This window comes from Streptopelia decaocto (genome assembly GCF_964273445.1).
Source record: "Streptopelia decaocto genome assembly, chromosome: 2".
Lineage (NCBI taxonomy): Eukaryota > Metazoa > Chordata > Aves > Columbiformes > Columbidae > Streptopelia > Streptopelia decaocto.
Window position 1 is genome coordinate 8,323,855 of NC_138655.1, and position 20,665 is coordinate 8,344,519.

The 20,665-nt window shown below is 37.9% G+C and overlaps 1 protein-coding gene across 2 annotated transcripts in view; it reads left to right on the top strand.

The window, feature by feature from the left end:
- ZFAT (zinc finger and AT-hook domain containing) overlaps positions 1–19,551 on the top strand; it is a 91,427-nt gene extending 71,876 nt beyond the window's left edge. For both annotated transcript variants that reach the window (XM_082045824.1, XM_082045825.1), the window contains 4 exons: positions 494–612; positions 2,389–2,515; positions 4,606–4,736; positions 18,272–19,551. In XM_082045824.1, the coding sequence (XP_081901950.1) occupies positions 494–612; positions 2,389–2,515; positions 4,606–4,736; positions 18,272–18,511 (617 nt within the window). In that variant the 3' untranslated portion in view covers positions 18,512–19,551. The remainder of the gene's footprint in view (positions 1–493; positions 613–2,388; positions 2,516–4,605; positions 4,737–18,271) is intronic.
- Positions 19,552–20,665: the final 1,114 nt, after the last annotated feature.

The following is a 20,665-nucleotide window of genomic DNA, read 5'->3' on the forward strand; positions in this document are numbered from 1 at the left end:
TAGACCAGGTTGCTCAAAGCCCCATCCAACCTGGCCTTGAACACTTCCAGCGATGGGCCATCCACAGCTTCTCTGGGCAGCCTGTTCCTTTGCCTCACCACCCTCATGGTGAAAAATATCTTCCTTATATCTAATCTAAATCTCCCTTCTTTCAGTTTAAAGGCATCGCCCCTTGTCTTATCACTACATGCCTTTGTAAAAAGTCCCTCTCCAGCTTTCCTGTAGGTCCTTTTTAGGTACCAGAAGACTGCTATAAGGTCTCCCCAGAGCCTTCTCTTCTCCAGGCTGAACAACCCCAACTCTCTCAGCCTGTCCTCATAGGAGAGCTGCTCCAGCCCTTTGATTGTCCTTGTGACCCTCCTCTGGACTTGCTCCAACAGGTCCACATCCTTCTGGTGTTGGGGACCCAGGTGGGGTCTCACCAGAGCAGAGTGGAGCAGAGGGTCAATTTATATTAAAATAACTCAAGGAATTTATTTGTGTTTCCTTATAGGTGGCATTAAGTGTCCTGTTTGCAGCTTTGTGTACGGTACAAAGTGGGAGTTCAACAGACACCTTAAAAACAAGCATGGAATGAAGCTTGTGGAACACGATGGGGAGACCAAGTGGGAGGTAAAGCAAAGTTACCATGGCTTTGGCCCTGAGATTTTAAACTATTCTAGGGAGAAAAGCAAGGATAAGAGGAAGAAGTATTAAAAAACTTTTTCTTGACTTTTTACAAGATCAGGAGTTCGTGTGTTCTCATCTCCATTTGAATGCGTACATTGCTGTGACTGTTAAGCTTGACTGCTTTAATATCTGTTAGGATTAACAACATTGTAAGTGCTTATTTCTGCATTTTAGGGCTCTAGTCTTCTATTTCCAGCAGAAAGGGTGGAAGTTGTGCAAAAAAAAATCTGAAATTGAAAAACTTACTGCATTTTGGTATATGCCAGATAGTCACTGGTGTTAACTGCATGAAGCACAAAGCTACAAGCTTATATTGATTTAATGAAGGAAGCTTATGTCTTGGTCCAGAAAAAGTTAAGAGTGTAGAAAACTGAATCTGTAAATTAATCAGCTAAAAAAAGTGTACTGTAATATAAAGTCTTCTATAATTTGTTCTGTTTTTGCAGCTTCATTCCAAGGTATACAGAAATCACAATATCACTAAGGTCAGACCTTAAAAATTTTAAGTTAGGCCTAAGAAGGTGGGTTAGAAAAAAAGAAACCAACAACCTGAATTTTCTCAGTTTGGGGTGAGGTAGGGCAGCTACCTTGAGAGGTCTTACGCTTTCAAGCTTTCCTCTGCTGCCGTATGTGTACCTATTTGTTTTGAAGTGAAAACTGTTACTCTTACAGAGCAGAGCTTACTGTAGATGCAGAAGCTATGGGAAAAACACAGATCTCAACACTTTTGTTTAAAAATTACCAAGCTGAGTCTTTTCCAGTGCCTGAGTAGGCTATTGTTGGTGTCCTGTGAGAGGAAGAATCCACAAGTCAACTGTAGCTGTTTAAGCTCCACGGTTTAAGACCTGTTCTGCAAATTTCAGGCAGTCTAGCTCTTATTATAAACTTAATGCATGATTTGGAAGGGACATCCTACAGTTCTTGTTCAACAGTTTTGTGTATCCACAGACAGAATGCTAAGTCCTTGAAAAATATCATAGAATCATAGAATGTCCAGAGTTGGAAGGGACACACAAGGATCATCAAGTCCAACTCCTGTCCCTGTACAGGACAACCCCAAAATTCACTCTCAGAGTAGGTTCTATGTGGACTGTTATCCAAAGAAGCCACGTCAAGAATTTTAAAATGTAATCCTTTAAAGTCTTATATCCACATGCATTTCACAAATGATTCTCTGTACGCTCTCCCAGTAGATGGCCAAACCTGAAAAAATAAGAGGACATCCAAGATGCAATTATGTTTGTGTTCAAATGTCTATAAATAAAGAAGTCCCATCACAGCAGGAACACATGTTGACAGCTTGTCTTGAAAAGCATAGTTATGGAAAGGATAAAATGCATTTTCAAACTTCAGAGGCATTTTACCAGATCTGCAAGGGTGTACATTATAAACTAATTTTACCCAAAAAAGTCATTACTAGCCCCTTAAACAATAGAAGCTTGTTAGTTCTAAAATAACTGTGCAACAAAAATGATGTCAAGATAATTTAGCTTGCTTAAAACAACTTTTGAAGTAGAATCTAGAAGAAAATGATGGGATAATATACTGATTCCCATGTAAAATTCTTCTTGAATTCTGTTTCACCCAGTATTTCTATAACTCCTCTTATAGTATTTATTGTCCAAAACTCATTCCTTTGATCTCGGAACTGTCATTGTTCTCTAAATTGCTACAACGAGAGTGAGATTATTCATGCCTTGGCTTGCTTTTGTTTTCAAGTTAACTGCTGAAGTTTCTGAAGAAGCGTCCACTCAGTATGTCCATATCACAGAGGCTGCAGAAGATGTTCAAGGCACTCAGGCTGCCGTAGCTGCCTTACAGAACCTTAGATACACTTCCGAGAATGGTAAGTTACCTTTTTTCTATAGGAACACAAACTGTATCTTTTTTCATAAATATCTAATTATTTTGAGTATACTGGGCAATGTATAGTCCCCTGTGAAACTATTAAAAATAATGAAATTTGTCATTCAGAACTTACTTTTGGGGGGTTGGATTTTTCTTTGAGGATGAATAATGAGAAATGACCATTCTTTATGAATTTCTATATCCTTAAGTTATTAATACTTACCGCACTCTGTTCTCCACTTTATTATTAGGTGTATGGAATTTCCTGCCTGTATTATTAAATATATTGTCAAATCAGCTGTCTTGGCAGAGTAGATGGTGTGTATCTAATGGCAATTCTCTAGCTATTATTTTTCTCCCTGCTTAAGTCAGTCAGCCTGTGGAAGTGACACGGTGGAATAGCTCATTTACCATATTCCCAGGAAAATATTAACAAACTTAGTTCTGCTGATACACAAAAGATAGTAAGCTATTCTGTATCAGACTGAGGAAGAACAAGAGTGGGATTAGATAGCGATTGCTACATGGGAAATAACAAAAGCTGGAAGAAAAACCTTCAGGTTTCTGAGAGTGTTAAAACATCAGAGACCAGAGCAAATGTTCATGTATCTTGTTTCTACTTATGTAAATAAATGCATTGGTTGTCAGGAGATAACACTTTATAGTTGTCTACCATTGTGGTCTTTATAGTTTGTAATACAGTTATGTTTCAAAAGCTCCCATTTTTAATGCAATTTCCAAGCATGTTGCAATTAAACTATGTTACTGACCATTTCTGTATATTATTTTATCTTCTTTTAATGACTGAAAATTCTGAATGAGTAAAAGCTACTTGAGAACTTTTCTTAAGCTTTTATCCATTTACATTAAAATAAACATGATTGTCGCATATGCTGTACATAGCATTTTTGATTTTAAGCATGAGGCTGTAATTTTCGAAGCAGAACAATTTGCTTTAGTGTGTCCAACTTTGGATACTCTTCCCTCTAGCCATGAAAAGCAGTAATATCTTGTCTAAAGACAGTTATATAGAAAAAAAAAACAAAGCAAGCAAACATTTTTCAGTACTCAAGCCAGTTTCTCTTGTAGATAACAAAATATAACTACTTTCTGTTTGAAATGAAATTGTCTGACCTGGATCCCGATCACAGTATCAACCTGTTTTCAAGGTTGTGGTGTTAAGAGATGAACTTTATTCTATTTACTGTCTCTTTCCTGTCTCTTTCGTAGCTCCACCAGTGATTATGTCAAATCTAAGGCAGCTTTAATGTGATCCTGAGATTTTCTTTCCCTTTCTGACATTTCTCTCATGCTGACACTGGCCCTATGGGAATGTTGGGCCACAGAAGGGGAATCCTCATTCCTGCATAACAAAAAACGTTTTCCAGTTGCCAAATCTTTGCTCTTCATACTTCATGAGAAGTGAGAGTACAAGTGCGGATGGGGTTTCTTTGTAAACTTGCCCGTCCTTTGGCAGGGCTACACACGTCAAGAAGATTTTTGGAAAAGGGTAAACACGTTCTGATCCCATGCTTATAAAATGACAGGCATGAGCTCTCTCAAGCAATTAAGTTTTCCCTTCAGCACGTTAGTGATAAGTATTCTTCTTCTAGGTTGAGGGGTATTGCAGGTGGCTGGAAAGGTGGTAAACGCAGGTTTGTAATACACCAAATAGCAGTTGTGGTTATAGGTAAAGATTTCAGGTTCTGTTTAAACTGAATGTTTGGCAAATACACGTTTAGACTTGTAAAGTCTTTCAGCTTCCTAATTTACAGGTACTGCTATGAGTTGTTCCTATTGTTTGTTTATTCAATATATTCTTTTAGATCTCTTTCAAATAAGCATAAAAATGATCAGTGTGGCTTCACTTGCTGATTCATGCATTCCTCAGGCAAGTTTGTTTTGTGAATACTTCCCTGCCATGGATTATTATCCAAGTGTCATGTTATTGAGCTATTTGAAATTTATAAACAGCGCTGTGAGTCGAGGTTAAGGCAGGAGGGGGAAGAGTGCCTGTAGCACTTAGATTCACATACCTTTAGAGCTGTTTTACTGTAATGATCTTATGGTTACTGTCTTTCTGATAAGGTGAAAGACTTGATCCAGCAGCTGTGAACATCCTGCAGCAAATCATCGAGTTGGGTTCAGAAACCCATGATGCTACTGCAGTTGCTTCTGTAGTTACTATGGCACCTGGCACTGTGACAGTGGTAAAGCAGGTAAGAGCTCTTTTACTTGCTAAAAAAGCTGTATTTCATTTTTTATGTATATACTGTGAAATAAATAGTTAGCTAGGGCTGAATTTTGAATGAGTGTGTGAGATGTATGGAGATTTTCCCTAAGCTAATTTTTGACTGCGTGCTGGGTGTATGTATGTTTACATGCACATACAAATACATGTTTATACATAGAAAAACATGCATTTTTTCATGTATATAAAATATGAGTGACCCGGTACATACTTAAATATGTATAAGTGTGTGTGTGTGAGAAAATAAAGCTTTCTTTTTCTAGCAGGTGTTTTGAGGCTTTTTAAAATAACATACCTGCATTGTGGGCATGCACTTAGACCCATTGTCATCTGAAAGTATCAGGAGGTCGTTGACACAGGACTCATCCACATACAGAAGAGCATGAAACAGCATTGCTTGTGCAGAACTGTGCGCTTTCTGGAACTGTGGTGCTGCAGGACCATACCCAGAGACAAACGGTTGTCATAGAACATAGTTTGGGTTGGAAGGGACCTTCAAAGCTCATCCAGTCCAACCCCCTGCCATAAGCAGGGACATCTTCACCCAGATCAGCTTGCTCAGAGCCCCGTCCAGCCTGGCCTGGGATGTCTCCAGGGATGGGGCATCCACCACCTCTCTGGGCAACCTGGGCCAGTGTTTCACCAGCCTCATTAGTCTTTGCAGTGCTGTCCTGTCATGGGAGTTTGAGTTTGTCCCCTGGAGACAAGCGAGACTTCTCTTCAGTCTGCATTCTCACTGTCTTGCTAAAGAGTGTTGCAACAGAATTGATCCGCAGGTGTGTAGCTGCTCCAAGAAGAATATTGCAGGTGTTCCTTACAGCAGTTGCTTATGTGAGACTAAAGTCAGCGTGGCCACTCACATTTGAGATAAATAAAGAAGAAATCAGTTGCGTTCTAGTTGGTTGAAAAACTCTTTAGTTAATTTTGTTGTTACCAGGGAAATTGTGCAAGACCAGAAGATGTAGATCAGCATCAAAAAAAAAAAGCATATATAAGATTGATTGTTAATTTCAGGCTTTGCACAAATTCTCTTCCAAGAAAAATGGTAGGTTCAACTCATAATTAAATCACATAATTAGTGGTAGGCAATATATTTCCCCTTAAAATGAGACAAAACGTAGAAGTTACTTTAATGTATGTATATTTTTCTTGAAGTTTGATACTGCACAGTTTTAGCTGAAAATATTTGCAATGTACAGTATTACAAAAGCACTTTAGAAATTAATAATGAGATATACAAAATCAGCAAGTAAAAGGAAGCAGTTTTCTATTTGAGGTGGATATTGAGTGCAAACATCAAGACTTTTGCTCAGTATTTCCTCCTCACAGGCGTCTGCTGACTTTGTTGCTCACATTTTATGTTTCTCCTCACTGTTCTCCAAGCTCCACTTGTTCTTCCTGTTTCATCGTATCTCTGCTTATCCCTTTTCCAGTTCTGTTCACTGATTCAGTGGGGTCTCTGCACTTAAAAGTGGTTGATGGGGGAAGGAAAGTGCGTGCGAAGTGTTAAATTCCTGAAGAGTTTAAGTAACTCCTTTTTTAAAAATGAACAAAACTCTCATTATTTTGAGTAGCTGAACTAACTTTTGAGTTCAGTATTTTTTTGTAGTGTTGTGAACAGTGAGTTGATGAGAGCTCCATAGAAGTCAGAAGTCCATAGTCTGTGAGGGCAGTATGGGAATAATTCCTAAACTTGCTGCCCAAATGTCAAGGAAAAAAGGCAGAATTTCAAGACAAAGCCTTTTGAGATATTCCTTTGCAATGCTTAACAGGTATTTTGATTAGAAACAATAGAAAGGGTTTTGGATTTTTTTTTAAGAAAAAGAGATCCAAATTTGGAAACTAAATCCAGTCCTTAAGAGAATCGACCTTATAGACTTATGTGCAAGTTTCAAAACAGCTTTAACAGTACAGTCACTGCCAACATGTACATTGTTCTATACATATGACCTATTTAAGGGTTGAATGCAGTATTAGCCATTGGTGTTTGTCTGTGCAGCCTGTCAATATTACTGAAACCTGTTCTTCCCTTAAAAATGCATCTTTTGAGGCCCATCTACTAAAAGCATAGGGGAAAGTGACTACTGAAGTAGCAGCTGCCAAGGAGAAACTTTGTTTCCATATTTGAATGTTAAACTTTAAAAATACGTAATTTAAAAAGTCAATCATTCATCCTCCTCCAAGTATTAAATCTGATCAATGTCTGGTTCATCTTAAAATCTATCATCTTCCTTGTTAGACCATCTGAATTCGCTGATAGCCTTTTGTAAGTAAATGTTTGTATTCTGAATTAGTTTACTCCCTCGCTTTTTAATCCACATTTCTACCTTTTGAGTTTACAAGCTGCTAAGCGTTGGTCACTTCTTTTTCCCTTGCCTTGTATACATTAATGACTCTGACTGGTCTGATGTCAAACTGTTAAAAGCTCCTCTCCTATGTCAAATCAAATATTGAATTCTCAGAGCACTGAATCTCTTTCCTGCTTTTCTTCCCCCCGCCCCCCCCCAAGCCTTTATGTTCTTGTTAATATAAAATGCCTTTTTTCCTGTAACTTGAAGTTGCACAGCAGCAAAATCAGCGAAGAATTTAAGTACATCTCAAGCTGAATGATCTTGTGCTACTTCTGCTTACTCTGGATTTTACTTCGATGCTGGAAGCACCATTTCTCTATTAACACGCTCTCTGTGTGTACTGAAACTCCTACTCATTCCTTTCTCTGATGGCCGCAGTGACTTTCCACTCCGTGTGTGCAGAAATGTGCGGATGTGTGATTTCCCAGGGCAGGGGCAGGGGGTAGGACAACGGCTGACAGCTGACTGACTGCTCACTCACCTCTTGTGGCCTTTTTGGAGGCAGAGCAAGGACCAGGGAGGTCTGTAGATAATCATTACAATTATTATTTCACTTTTATATTTTTCTCCTTTCATTTTTTTTGTCTTTTGTTTTCCTACATAAATCACTGTTTCATCAAAGTCTGTTTAATCTGTTTTACAGTTTTAGTTTCCAGTTTGTGGCTTCCCGCCAGAGCTTTGCTTCAGGATTATAGCCATACCTATTTTTAATCTGAGGGAAAAGAAGTCTTTAAATGTTATTAAGGTGACTGTAATCCTCTCCTATTCAGAACCGTCCACTTTTCTGTTTTCTTCAATACTGAGTTGCTTTCTGTGGGATATCACTCATTTCTACCAATGGCTTTGTCAGGTTTTAATTATGCTGAATTCCTAATTGTTAACCTTGAAGTGATCTTAAGACATGTTCATATTTCACTCTCCTACTGGAAAATTGATTCCACGCTTTCTTCTGTGACCTTCAGCTTCTCCTGTGGATTGTGAGACAAAGAATTCATTCAGGGTGTCAGCAATTTATCAGCATCATCTGTCACTGAATTTCCACTCCTGTTCTTTAATAGCCTCACCAAGTCCGTGCTTAGCAGCTTGGTTCCATTTTTTTCCTTAACAACATTTATTGTAGTTGTTCTGATTTCTGTGCTGTTATGTTGGGTTTTTTTTCTTTTTCTCTGAGGAGACAAACATTATCCATTTTTTTTTCAATTCTTACCTTCATATCTCATTTTTAACTGGCCCTTGCAAGTCACCCTCGTATTTCTGTAGTTGCACCAAGAAACTTCTTCTAAATCCTAAATTATCAGAACTTTTTAAAAGCAGTTTTTGTTGTAAATGTTAACGCTAGATTGTTGCTACTGCACCTCCCATTTCCTCCCTGGAGCTTTCTCACACTTCTTCCTTACTTCTTATCCAGAAAAGTACCATTTACACTGGATTCTTAAGATTCGGTGTGAATCCAGATGTATCCAGCAGTAACGCTGCCATCTTCATGGGTACCCCACATGGCCAGTACCTGTTTCAGGTTAATGTGACACTTGTGCCTACAGAAACAAACTTTGTCCTCATCCCTAATTCCCTTTCAGCATATTGCAAGATGTCCAGTGTATTATCAGATGTGACCAGTATGTTTTTGAAATTCTTTTCTACTAAGTCATGAGATAGAAAGGATTCCATGCTTGCGGTTTTCTTCTATTGTATGTAGCCTTATTGCTTGTATCTTAAATCAAGAGTAGACATCATCATAAAATTCAAATCAGGATCATTTTACCTAAAGCTTCCAGCTTAGTGTTGAGAAGAAAAACAAAAATCAATTCTGACTTTGCAAACTTTATATTTGTTTATAGGAATGATTTTATCAAAGAAGACACTTTGATAACTTAGCAATAATCAATCCCAGCCTGAAACGGGATTCAGCTTATCATTTTAAATCCAAAAAAATGCAAGGTTGGCCCTATTTAGCTTGGAATATAATTGGGAAATAGGAATCGTTGTATTTGATAGTGTCATGTGTATGAGGCCTTTCAAAGGTTGTGTCTAGAGCTCAAAATGACTTTAGCTCATTCTCGCCTGACAGTCAGTTTATTGACCTCTTATTGAAGTTAATCTAATTTGGGAGAAATGTCATTGTATGACAGCTATGACTTAGCCGCTGCTAAGGAATATAATACACACCAAAAAAGTTAATAATGTCAAGTTTTACGAGTATGATCTGAGATTGGCAAAAACCCACACTGAAGCTTTGATCACAGCATTGCAGGAGTGTATCCTTGTCAGTCTGAGTCCTTTTCAGTTACTAGTGATGCAGTCTGGGTATCTTTCTGAAAGAATAATGAAGACATTTCTTTATGGTATGATATTTGAGTTGTTCTGCACTGCTTAAAGATCAAAAAATGTAACGAGGAGTGGAAGAGGTGAGAGCAGAGAATGCCAAGTTTGAAGAATAACTTGGAAAGAGGCTAATAAATGCTTAGAAAAGACAGGAAATATTGTTCATAGTGGATGGTAAACAGAGAAGAAATTGAGGAGAAATCAGTTTTGGGGAAACAGCTCATCGCAAGGTGGAGGGACTGGAAATGTAAAACCAGTCACTTTAATTCTGTGCATTTGACTCTGTCCTGTTACAGATACACTCTTGCCCTTTTGCCCTAGGGTGGAGATCAATTAATTTGTTTTTTTGTTTATTTTGCTAGCAGAGGGTGTTCAGTCCATTATTTATATATGTGGACTATTTTCCTAGCTCACGTGATGACTATAAAGGTGGGATTGGAGGACAAGCAGTCATGCCAACACCACAGTCACCCTTGATTTACAGGGTCTGCAGGTCTGTGTTCAAAGACTTGTTTGTCAAACTATATCTGTATATAGACTAGGACAGAGAAGAGAGTGTGTTTAACTACAACCCACATTGATGTAGTTATTTATTTCATCAATTTATTTCATCAAATACAGATATTTATTTCATCAAATACAGATATTAATTGATCCTGAAGAAGAATTTTTTCCCAAGTTAAACATTTGTTTGGTTTAAATCCTGAGTTTCTTTTGAAGAAACATTTCCCTCAGAAATGAGCACTCTTGGTATATTTTCGCAGAGGGAACTCTTTCACTGTGTAGTGTCTGTAAGTTATTCTCCAGCAAGACAAGATTCAAAGTGCATTTTTCTTGGTTTCACAATGTGAACATCCCTGAACACGTATTTCCTGAATCCCTCACTGCACAGATTTGCCCCTTCTTGGAGTTGCAGTTGTTGCTGTTCCATTTCCAGTGCTCGTTGGCAGCAATGTGTAATGGTAGCAAGATACTTTCTGGTTTGATTCATTTCTCTTTTGTAAATGCGGTGTATTACTTGTACCAAAACTCTTTAAAACAAAAAGTAGAAGCTGTGCATGGTTCTTTGTCCAAGTTTGAATGTTGAGTTTTGCTTCACATTACTGAACCAGAACAGTGGATTTTTGGATTCCTAGTGTCAATCAAAGTTTTAAATCAATATACTATAGTAACCAATTAAATTCAGTTGCATGTAACGGCTTTTTGGACTTCTTTTCGTTTAAATATTGCTAAACAAATGTGCTGCTAATTTACCTTGTTTGGGCCTGTAATATGTGTAATGTAATTATGTGTAATATGTGTCATACCGGACCAGTAATTTTTGTCCTGATGTGAGGAACTCATCGGCGGATGATTGCATAAAGTTTTAAATCTTTTCCTCAATATTATTTTTCCCATCTGAATAAATCACTGAGATCCCTCTTCATTCAGAGCAAGTCCTGGCTGCCCCATATACAGAGAACTGCTCGAGAGCAGAGCACTAGTCTTTGTTCTAACAAAACAAACCCAACACCCCCAAAAAACAACTAACCTGTGCCCCTGGTCTTGTTTACCACATCAACTCCCTGTTCTTTTCTTTAATTTCTTGTCTTTAATTTCTAAATCTTCTGAACAGTATATCTGGGTGAGCAATGCAAAGAGACATTTTTATACCACCTTACTTGTAGCACATCAACATGTAAAAGCTTTAGTTAAAAATCCAGAGTCTCACACAGACATTTGACTTGCGTTATCTTTGTTTGCAGAGTTACATGGCCACTCTTCTAGGGTCCCAAATAAAGGCTGCATCTGTCCTCTAAAGTTTTCACTTTGCTCTAGAGCCATCACTTCAAGCTCACTCTGAAGATGGCGAAGATTGTGTTAATCACGAATCATTATTATTAATCACTCAGATGATATCAGTCTTCCTGCATGACTTTATCAGTAGTCCGCTTTCTTTTTCAACCCTCTGGAATGTAAGTCTTTCCTGTTCTTAAAGCCAGAAAGCTGATGTCCTCTTCAGGTGATTAGCTAAACCATGCTGACTCGTTCTGCCTGACGACTTTTATATTGTCACTTACTTCAACAACTTCGCTAAAATGGTTGTCCAAGCCATCATTATTTTAAGCTACAGTTAACTGATAGTCTTTTTTTCTGACATTCACAGCTTATGTTTTGCCCCTTTTATATTCTTTCAGAAAAATTCAACGTTTACTTTTCTCAGCCCCTCTTGACATCACCCTCTCTTCTATTCTCTTCAGTTGATGTTCCTTTTTCGCCACATCAACCAAAACCTTGTTTTCACTTCCAAGGCTTGTTACTCCTTTCTGATTGAGTGTCCCATTTCTCATTAGCTCTAAAGGTTTTGATGCCTGCCTTTACGCAGTCCGTGAAGATTTAATTGCTCATTACTTTTTTTCCAACAAGTTTCTTAATGCTTTCTTCCATATTGTGCTTAGTTATGTTGATTTTTAATGAAGAGAAATTTGTATGTCATTGTCTTCTCTCAATTACTTTTCAAAAATATGATAACTAATTATCTGTGGCTAGACTATTGGTATATTGATACTAATGCCTGTCACATAAAACTACTGCTGTCTCATTTATGTTGTACTCACCTCCAATTTTCCCGTGTCTGCTTACTGCCTCTTGTTTTATGTAGAAATTAGAAGGCCTTTGGGGCACAAAATACTTTTTGCTTGTAGAAAACCTCATGCAATCCAGGTCCTGGTCCAAAGTATTACATTAATATTAATGATATTGGAGTGTAGGGTTAACTCTATTCCTGAAAAACATAGTAACCTGTTTTCATCCTATACTTCTACATACTTTGCTCTGAGGAGTAAGTATATCAACTGTTCTCACTAACTGAGCAGATCTTTATCAAGCTCAAGAAAACACTGGATTTCCATGCGTTTCACCCTTTATTTTAGTTCCTTTCATCCTTTTATTCTGTGATCTCTTCAGGCTCCAGTAAAATCCTACCAGAGTAACAATCATTTTCTTCAAAGGGACAGCAGTAGCGAGGCACGGCAAAGATTACACGTCAGCTTGGGGCTGATCACAGAGCAGAATTTCATAGTGTAACACATCTTCAAAAGTAAATATCTAATAAAATTAGCATGGCTGTCATGTCAAAGGCAACTGCACATCGTACTTCAGCAACACACTGTATATTTCAGTCTGGCTCTGATTTGTACCTACATGATGCTGGGTGCTGGTGTTCATCTAGAAAATTTGGCAGTACGTGGAGTTATATATAGGCTGATTGTCAAGTGTGTGGTTTTTTTATGACATGGAGCAATTTGGTGCTGAATATGATGGTAGCAGCAAAAAGGTTCTAACTGGGGCAGATGGCCCTGTTTTCTCAGCCTCTGTGGAGTTCTTGTCATCTGTGTAACATACAGATAAAATGTCATATCAAGATTACTGTCCTGTTAGAGCTCCTGAAATGCTGGCAACGTTGCTCTGCTTCCTCTCAAGGAAATCTGGTGATATGGCATTTTGTGTGGGTGAAGTTGCCAGTCACAGTCTCTCTGTCAGATGTACTTGACCAGCCAATTTCTAAAACTTTTAAAAAATATACATCTCCAGTATGAAAATTTGTTTGCCGCCTTGCATTTTTTATTTCATGCAAAGCAAGTCTTGCATATTCAAGTATCTTATTATTCTGAAACCGTAGTGCACCGAATTGTCTTTGTAGCTCATTATAGAGCTCTGTATGATCAAATTAGTGTTTTTCACACGTTATATCTCTATGTAAACTAGAACTGAGAGTTCAAATTGTTCAAATGGCACTGAACAAAATGGTAGAGACAGTCCCGCAGACGCTACCTTACGTTGGCACATCGCATATCCAGGTGCTCTCCGTGATCTCCAAATTCACTTTTCGTTTTCATCCTTTTTGTAGATGTTTTGTATATTTTATTACTGTGGCATCTTAAGATACATTTATCCTTTTTAGGAGTATCTGTAACCTAGTGTAAGGTTTTGAAATCCTACAAGATCTCTGCTATTAACTTTTCTTCTTCGTGGCAAACTGAAAGGCAGCAGTTAGTCTGAAATCAAAGCAGATATTCTGTAGAGGATTTTGGGTCAAGCCCAGCAAGACTGTTTTAAACACTGGGTCTGCAGCTCCTGCTGACTTCAAAGAAACTTGAAGATATTCTTCATTTCTCAGGATGAGCTCTAGAACAAGAAAGCAGCTTTAGCATCTTACTGCAGAGTATTTTCTTTTTTCTCCTTTTCCAGGAAGGGAAGAAGTCTATTTTCTTTAATAGCTTGAACTAATTTATCTCAAATTAAAAAAGGTTTGCTTGGTTTGGGAGGAGGAGATTCCCCTAAGCGATTCCCCTCTTTTCTGTCACATGTATTTGGATGGTCCTCGGATATTTAAATTAACAACTCCTATAATTTAGGAATGTTGAGCTCCTTATGAAGACGTGGGGCCGAAAGTCCCATTTGCTTTCTTGAGAGACACATTTATCTAGTAAAGAATATTTCTGCAGGTACTGAATTGATTTAATATACCAGCTGTGTGTGGTTGCAGCTCCTTGCTGTCATTCTTTAGCAAAGGATTAGCAGCCAGATGCTTTTCAGCTGTCTCTCAAACAGAAAAGAGGTCTTGGATGCTACTCTTCAAAAGCTTTCAGATGCCAATAAAAAGAATCGAGTGTAGTGACTTCATTCATTCTGGTGGCAGCTGTCCCACTGTTTCATATAATTTGAGGGATGTAAATTAATGTTTTGAGATTATTCCCTGTGGAACAATCTAATAGGAACCAAGCAGAAGCATGTAAACATTGAACCGATTTGAAATGTAAATATCCAAAATAATGTGGTGATTTGTCAAACTAAAAGGATTATGGATAGCTGTCCAAAAAAGATACTGGAAGCTGGAAACACCAGAAATAAGGGCATTAGTCTTCTTTACCTTGCATGACAAGGATAATAAAACCACGTTGATAAAGTCAGGTAGGGAGCTTAAATTAACTTTCTTTATTGGCCATTTTCATTTCAAAAGCATATAAAACTGAAGACGTATTAGATTGCTGCTATTGAATTGAATGAGATTCTGGTTTCATTTCATTTTCCTGTCAACTGTGCTTTATTTGTTTTCCTTTCTTCATTATTAATGTACACTCACAAAACTATATTTAAAATTATTTTGGGGTTTTGATTTACAGTGACTGAAGGGAGATGGAACAGGACCCTTCGCAGACTGTGTTGTGCATTCTTGCAGCTCTTTGCAAATGTAATTTTTCTGGCCTGAAGCATGTAATCAGAGGACTATGTATAGTGCCCTAGCGCAGGAAAAGTGCTGTATATTCCATAATTAAAGGGCCAAATTTTAGACATCCCTATTTGTGTATTTATTGGAGGATCTCTACATTAAGGGCTGTAATTATGAGCTGATTCATAACAAGCCGTGAGATTTTAATTATCTAGCATTTTTAATTGCAGCTTCCTGTCTGAATTCACTAGTGATGAGGCTTTTGTCAGCCTGTTATGATCTTCATTAGCAGATCTCGTGCATGTCCTTTCCTTCCAGACAGGAGCTGCCGCTGGAGCAGGTAACCTCAGAAATAGAGGACATGTATGGAAAGGGAGCTCCGTGTATGAATTCACTAAATTCCTTTTGCTTTCAGTAGTACGTTGAGTTTATTTTTATTTTAAAGAGTGTGTGGGGAGGAACAGAGAAGAAAGTTAACAGGGCTACGTTTCTTTTCATTATTTAGCTCCTTGCTCTGCAAAGAGAAGCTCAGTGATCTATTAGAAGATGGTACTTTGCTGACAGCCGTATTTTGTGCCAACATAAATGAGTTTTTCTGAGGGTGGCCGCAGATTTTATTGTGTCAAGACAAGCATCCAATATCTCCCACTTTTCACAGAATCACAGAATCAACTGGGTTGGAAAAGACCTCAGAGATCATCAAGTCCAACACTTGGTCCAACTCCAGTCCATTGACTAGATCATGGCACTAAGTGCCATGTCCAATCTCAGTTTAAAAACCTCCAGGGACGGTGAGTCCAGCACCTCCCTGGGCAGCCATTCCAATGCCTGACCACTCTCTCTGCAAAGAATTTCTTTCTAATATCCAGCCTCAATTTCCCCTGGCAGAGTTGAAGCCCATGCCCCCTTGTCCTATTGCTGACTGCCTGGGAGAAGAGACCAATCCCCAGCTGGCTAGAACTGCCCTCTAGAACTCACCTCTAAGCCTCCTCTTCTCCAGACTAAACAAGCCCAGCTCCCTCAGCCTCTCCCCACAGGTCTTGTGCTCAAGTCCCTTCATTGGTCTTGTTGCTCTTCTCTGGACCCGCTCCACCACTTCAATATCTTTTGTAGAATGTTGAGCTTGAACTACAACAGGAGCTGTTTCAATTAAAATGTTCTGAGATGCTTGGTAAAAGAAACAGAGCATGGAGAGAACTTCAGCCCATTCCTGTAGTTTTGTCCCTATAATCTGAATTCTGTGTGACAAAGCCAAAGTCAGCATCAGTAGGTACAATTGTGCTGTTGCATTAAGCTTGATGACAATGACAAAATTCTTTTTAGATGTTAAATATTTCACCAGATAAAGTCCACATATGTTTCATCAATATATCACAGGCATACTGACTCTTTGGACCTCTGAATAATTTAACACCTGAACATGCTTGTTCCAAGACAAAGCTTTGTACAGCATGATGAATTGAGTGAAAGTTTGAAGTTACATGAAGTCCTAAGGGGTTTGTGCATCTCTAAAATACTCTTGATTTGACAGATATTTTAAACATGGACTAAAAAAGTTAAAAGTCAGTGTACACAATGGGAGTGGTTATTTAGGGGGAAAAAATAGATTAGAAAAGAGCACCAGGAAAACAAACATATAGAGCTTCTTTTTCTCCTTGCTGATCTCTAAGGAGTCAAATAAATGCTTGGAAACTTTGCTCTAGTTCTTCCATTCTGTTCCTGCTCCCCTCAAGCAACAACACTGATCTTAATTATATTTTCTTGAACTTGATTGTTCTAATATTGCCATTTCCAAAACAATGTCATATAAATGAGAATTGGCGAAGAACTCTTGAATCAGCTTCTAATAAAAATAAAGCCCCTTTCTAATTTGCGTAATTTAGATTCCACGCTTGGTGGAATCTACAGTGTTTAACCTATTATTTTTAAAATTGGTGACAAGTTCCATGCTGCCAAGGGGACACCATGTACTGCTCTGAGATATAAGTGTGCACTGAGATCCAGGAAACTGATACCTATCAATCCGTTGTTCTCTGCTTATTACACTTTGTATTGCTGTTGGAAATACCGTGGAGTTTTGCTTTCCATCATGAGATGTAGGTGAGACAGCAATTCTGTCTTCGTTCCCCGTTGTTTGCGTAAGTGGACAATTTATAGATGCACTTGGTGATACGGAAAAAGTGTTTGTTGTAGAGAATGCGACCTCCTACAAATTCAATCAGCTACTTCTTTACAGTGAGAAATAAACATGATTTATCTCTGGAAGCTTGCTTCATAAAACATTTGCTAAGCCTAAATGAAAGAGAAATAAGCCTTAACAAAACCAGCCCATTTTCTGAGCAGGAAGAGAGGATTTGATAAACTGCATGTTGCAGTTGCTGGTAGGTTGGTTGGCATTTATGAACCAGCAAATAAAACAGCTCTCTTCAATGAACAGAGGGAATGGTGCTGCACTGAAAACATCTAACAAATGCCTTTGCATATAAAAAAATGTGCATATAAAAAAATGTACTCAAAAGTCCATTATTTTATCTTTAACACTTGAGAGAAAGCATTTTCTCCATGTGACTTAGAGTTTTCTGATGTGTTGTTACTGGTCTGGAGTGCTGTGCATAGGAATTTTATATGGGCCTGGTAAAGAATTAAGATTTGTTCTTGAATTCTAGTAAATACTGTATTTTAATAAATGACAGATGTTTGAACTCTTTGAAATTCAATACCCAATTGTGGTGGTTTTTTTTTCTTTTTTTTTTTTTTCTTTTTTTTATTATTTTTTTTCTATTTTTGACAAGAAGCATTCTGTTATTTTCAATTGTCACTATCCTTTCAATAATGTAATAATCACTGCCTCAAAACCAGTAGGTCTTAGGGATCTATTTCAGTTGTCATTACCTTTCACTGTTTTCTAGAATCATAGAATCATTTGAGTTGGAAGAGACCCTCAGTATCATGGAGTCCAACCATAACCCAACTCTAGCACTAAACCATGTCCATGAGAACCTCATCTATGCATCTTTTAAACACCTCCAGGGATGGTGACTCCACCACTGCCCTGGGCAGCCTGTTCCAATGCCTGACAACCCTTTCCATGCAGAATTTTTTCCTAATATCCAATCTGAACCTCCCCTGGCACAACTCGAGGCCATTTTCTCTAATAAAAGTCCGTTATGCTTTACAATTAATTTTTTACTTCCTTGAGCAGTTGGATGACTATGGAAAAAAACAAAAAAGGTATAATAGATGGGGTTTTTTATGTTGTTTTCAGTGGATTGTCATCTCAGTGCTACTAGATGAATTGTTTGACTTCGGATTTATTCAAATAAGAGCAGTTTTGAATGAATGACTGTGGAGAGATTAAAGCTGTCTCCAAGAACCCACGTTCCTGGAACTTGCAGCTCTCTGTGGATATAACCGAGACACTGTGTTACTGCTTTCAGTATTCTCTTTAGCTACACACTTATTAATCAAAAGGGCTCACTACAGATTTTGTGTAAAACTGACATTTTCTTTCAACACTATCCGCTTCCCAATTTCTGCGCTGTATTTTCATTAATCATCACAATACCAGGTACTTATTGGAAAGGTGAAATTTCCATAACCTCTTCAATTTCTCCGTAGGTGAAAGAAGAGGAGCAGTCGGCCAACCACACTTTGATGATCCAGGAGACGCTGCAGCAGGCGTCAGTGGAGCTGGCGGAGCAGCATCACCTGGTTGTCTCGTCCGATGAAGTGGAGGGAATCGAGACGGTCACTGTCTATACGCAGGGTGGAGAGGCTTCCGAATTCATCGTCTATGTTCAGGAAGCCATGCAGCCTGTAGAAGAACAAACCGTGGAACAGTCGGTGCAGGAGCTCTAGAGAACTGTGTTCAAAGGAGATGGCTACTGGATTTGCCAAAGCCAAAAGTTTGGGGTTTGTTTTTTTTCTTAGCCAAAAAACAAGCAAGCAAGCTGACAGATTTTCACTTAATTTGTAAAGCAAGACCTTGTTGCTAGATAGCGATCTGACTGGTTGGACTGTGTCAGTGACCTAAGACATATTATGTACAAAACCTTCTCAGACTTTTTTTTTCTACAAAAATGTTCATATTTTAAGGAAAAAGTATTCTTCCCCTTCTTAGAAGATCTCTCACTTGTTTCCTTCAAATCCTCACAAATATTGTCTGCTCAAACCTGTGTTATCCCACAATAATAAAACATCTATAAAGGTAGCTAGAATGTCTAGAAAAGTCCATGCATCCCTTTTTATACATATGTACTTGACTTGACTGGAAGCAGAGTTGTTTTTTCTTTGAATTAGAAGGGTTTCTTATTTCTGAGTTCATACTTAGAATGTGTTTGCTGAGTTGTGGTTCTAACCCAAACACAGGCTTAAGACTCTTGTTAGAAACATACCACAGATGGATGGTAGTTGTACTTGTGAGATGATTCTTTGAGTTTGGGAGGTATTTAAAGCCATATATGATAATTCTGGGTACCAGCAGGATGACCGTTTTTTTGATAACGGAATAATGATAACTCTTTACATCCCACTGGGTAGGTACCTGTCTGGTACCATATGATGAAACCAAATCTGTCTAATCCATGAAATATTATATTGTTTTTAAGAAAAAAGTTATATTAAAATAATTTGTAAATGCTATAAAAGATGGATGTCCATATGTTTTAAACAGACATGCTTGTAAATATGATTGTGTGAAAGAGCTTGTACAAAAAACTTAAGTAAATATTGACAAGAATCTAGATCCTCTTAATTATGCATGTATATAGTTCCAGATTTTTCTTTGTGAATCTTGAATTGTTTCTGATTCAATATTTTTAAATTTGAGCTATAAAAGTTATTAATTAATAACAAAAATCTCAGGTTTTCTTCTACTACTCTAATTTCTTAAATGTTGACTTCCCATTCACAGTTAGGTAAAAAATGCTGTTTTGCATTGACTCTGACGAATTATTCCTCCAGTTAGTAGTCTCTAATCAAGAAAGTAGCATAATGAAGTCTAGGCTGACCTTTCTATATGATTGAACTTACGGGTGTTCAGGGTAGAAAAGTTGGAAAAAAGATGTAGATGTAAGTTGATGTTGATGTAATGAGTTGGTTGGTTGGTTGGCTCTTCTAAGTCTGCTGGGTTCTATTAACGCTCTACAAAATCAAAGTGCAAACGTTTAGTGGTGGCTTCTCCCTTAACTGTGCTGATGGGGAAGTTAAATTTCTTAATGGAAAAGAGCTGAAAATCAGTCGATTTTGGTGGTAGCTATGGTTCCTCTAGTTTAAGCTTGCTATGCATCACTCACATTCTTTAGTAAATTGTTTCCAGATAGACATACTGACTCTATGAGAGTGTGTCTGCACTTGGAGGAAGGATTATGGTTTTATTTTCTTATTTTAATTTCAGTATTTCATGTCCATGCATAACTACTGTAATTTAAGGCTTCACTTGCTTTATTTTAAACCGCAGCAGTGCTGTGCTTCCTGCTGACTTGAAGGAGGAAAGCCCAGTTCATTTTACTAATGTTATTAATTTTATAACAGAGAAATTAAGACGTGAATATATAGAAGTTATATCACTATTAATTTGCCAGTACTAAAGCATAACCATTTGTGTGAATTTTCTACAACCTTTTTTTTAAAAAAAACCCCAAAACTACAAATACTTTTCAGTTCAGGTCTTTTCTTAAGTTCCAGGGTTTTTCCCAGCTCTCCTTGGAAATGCAATGGTTGGAAACATATGAGGTCTAAGTCAGGAAAGACTTTCAGCTGCGTTGAGTACTGCACATTGATTTCTTGCCTCCATAATGAATACATTTTCTTCTTTCTAAAATATCTGATGTCTGTAATGGCATGAGGAGATAAGTGTTTGCTCTTTGATGTAAGTCGTTGTACTTTACAAAGCAGATGTCCAAAGATTTGCATTTTTTCAGAAGCATAAAGGCAACAAAGAGAGCTTTGTTTATACCAAGCATTTGTTCTGAGAGGCCACGGCTGTTCCAGTTGTCTTCTGTTTGCATTTGG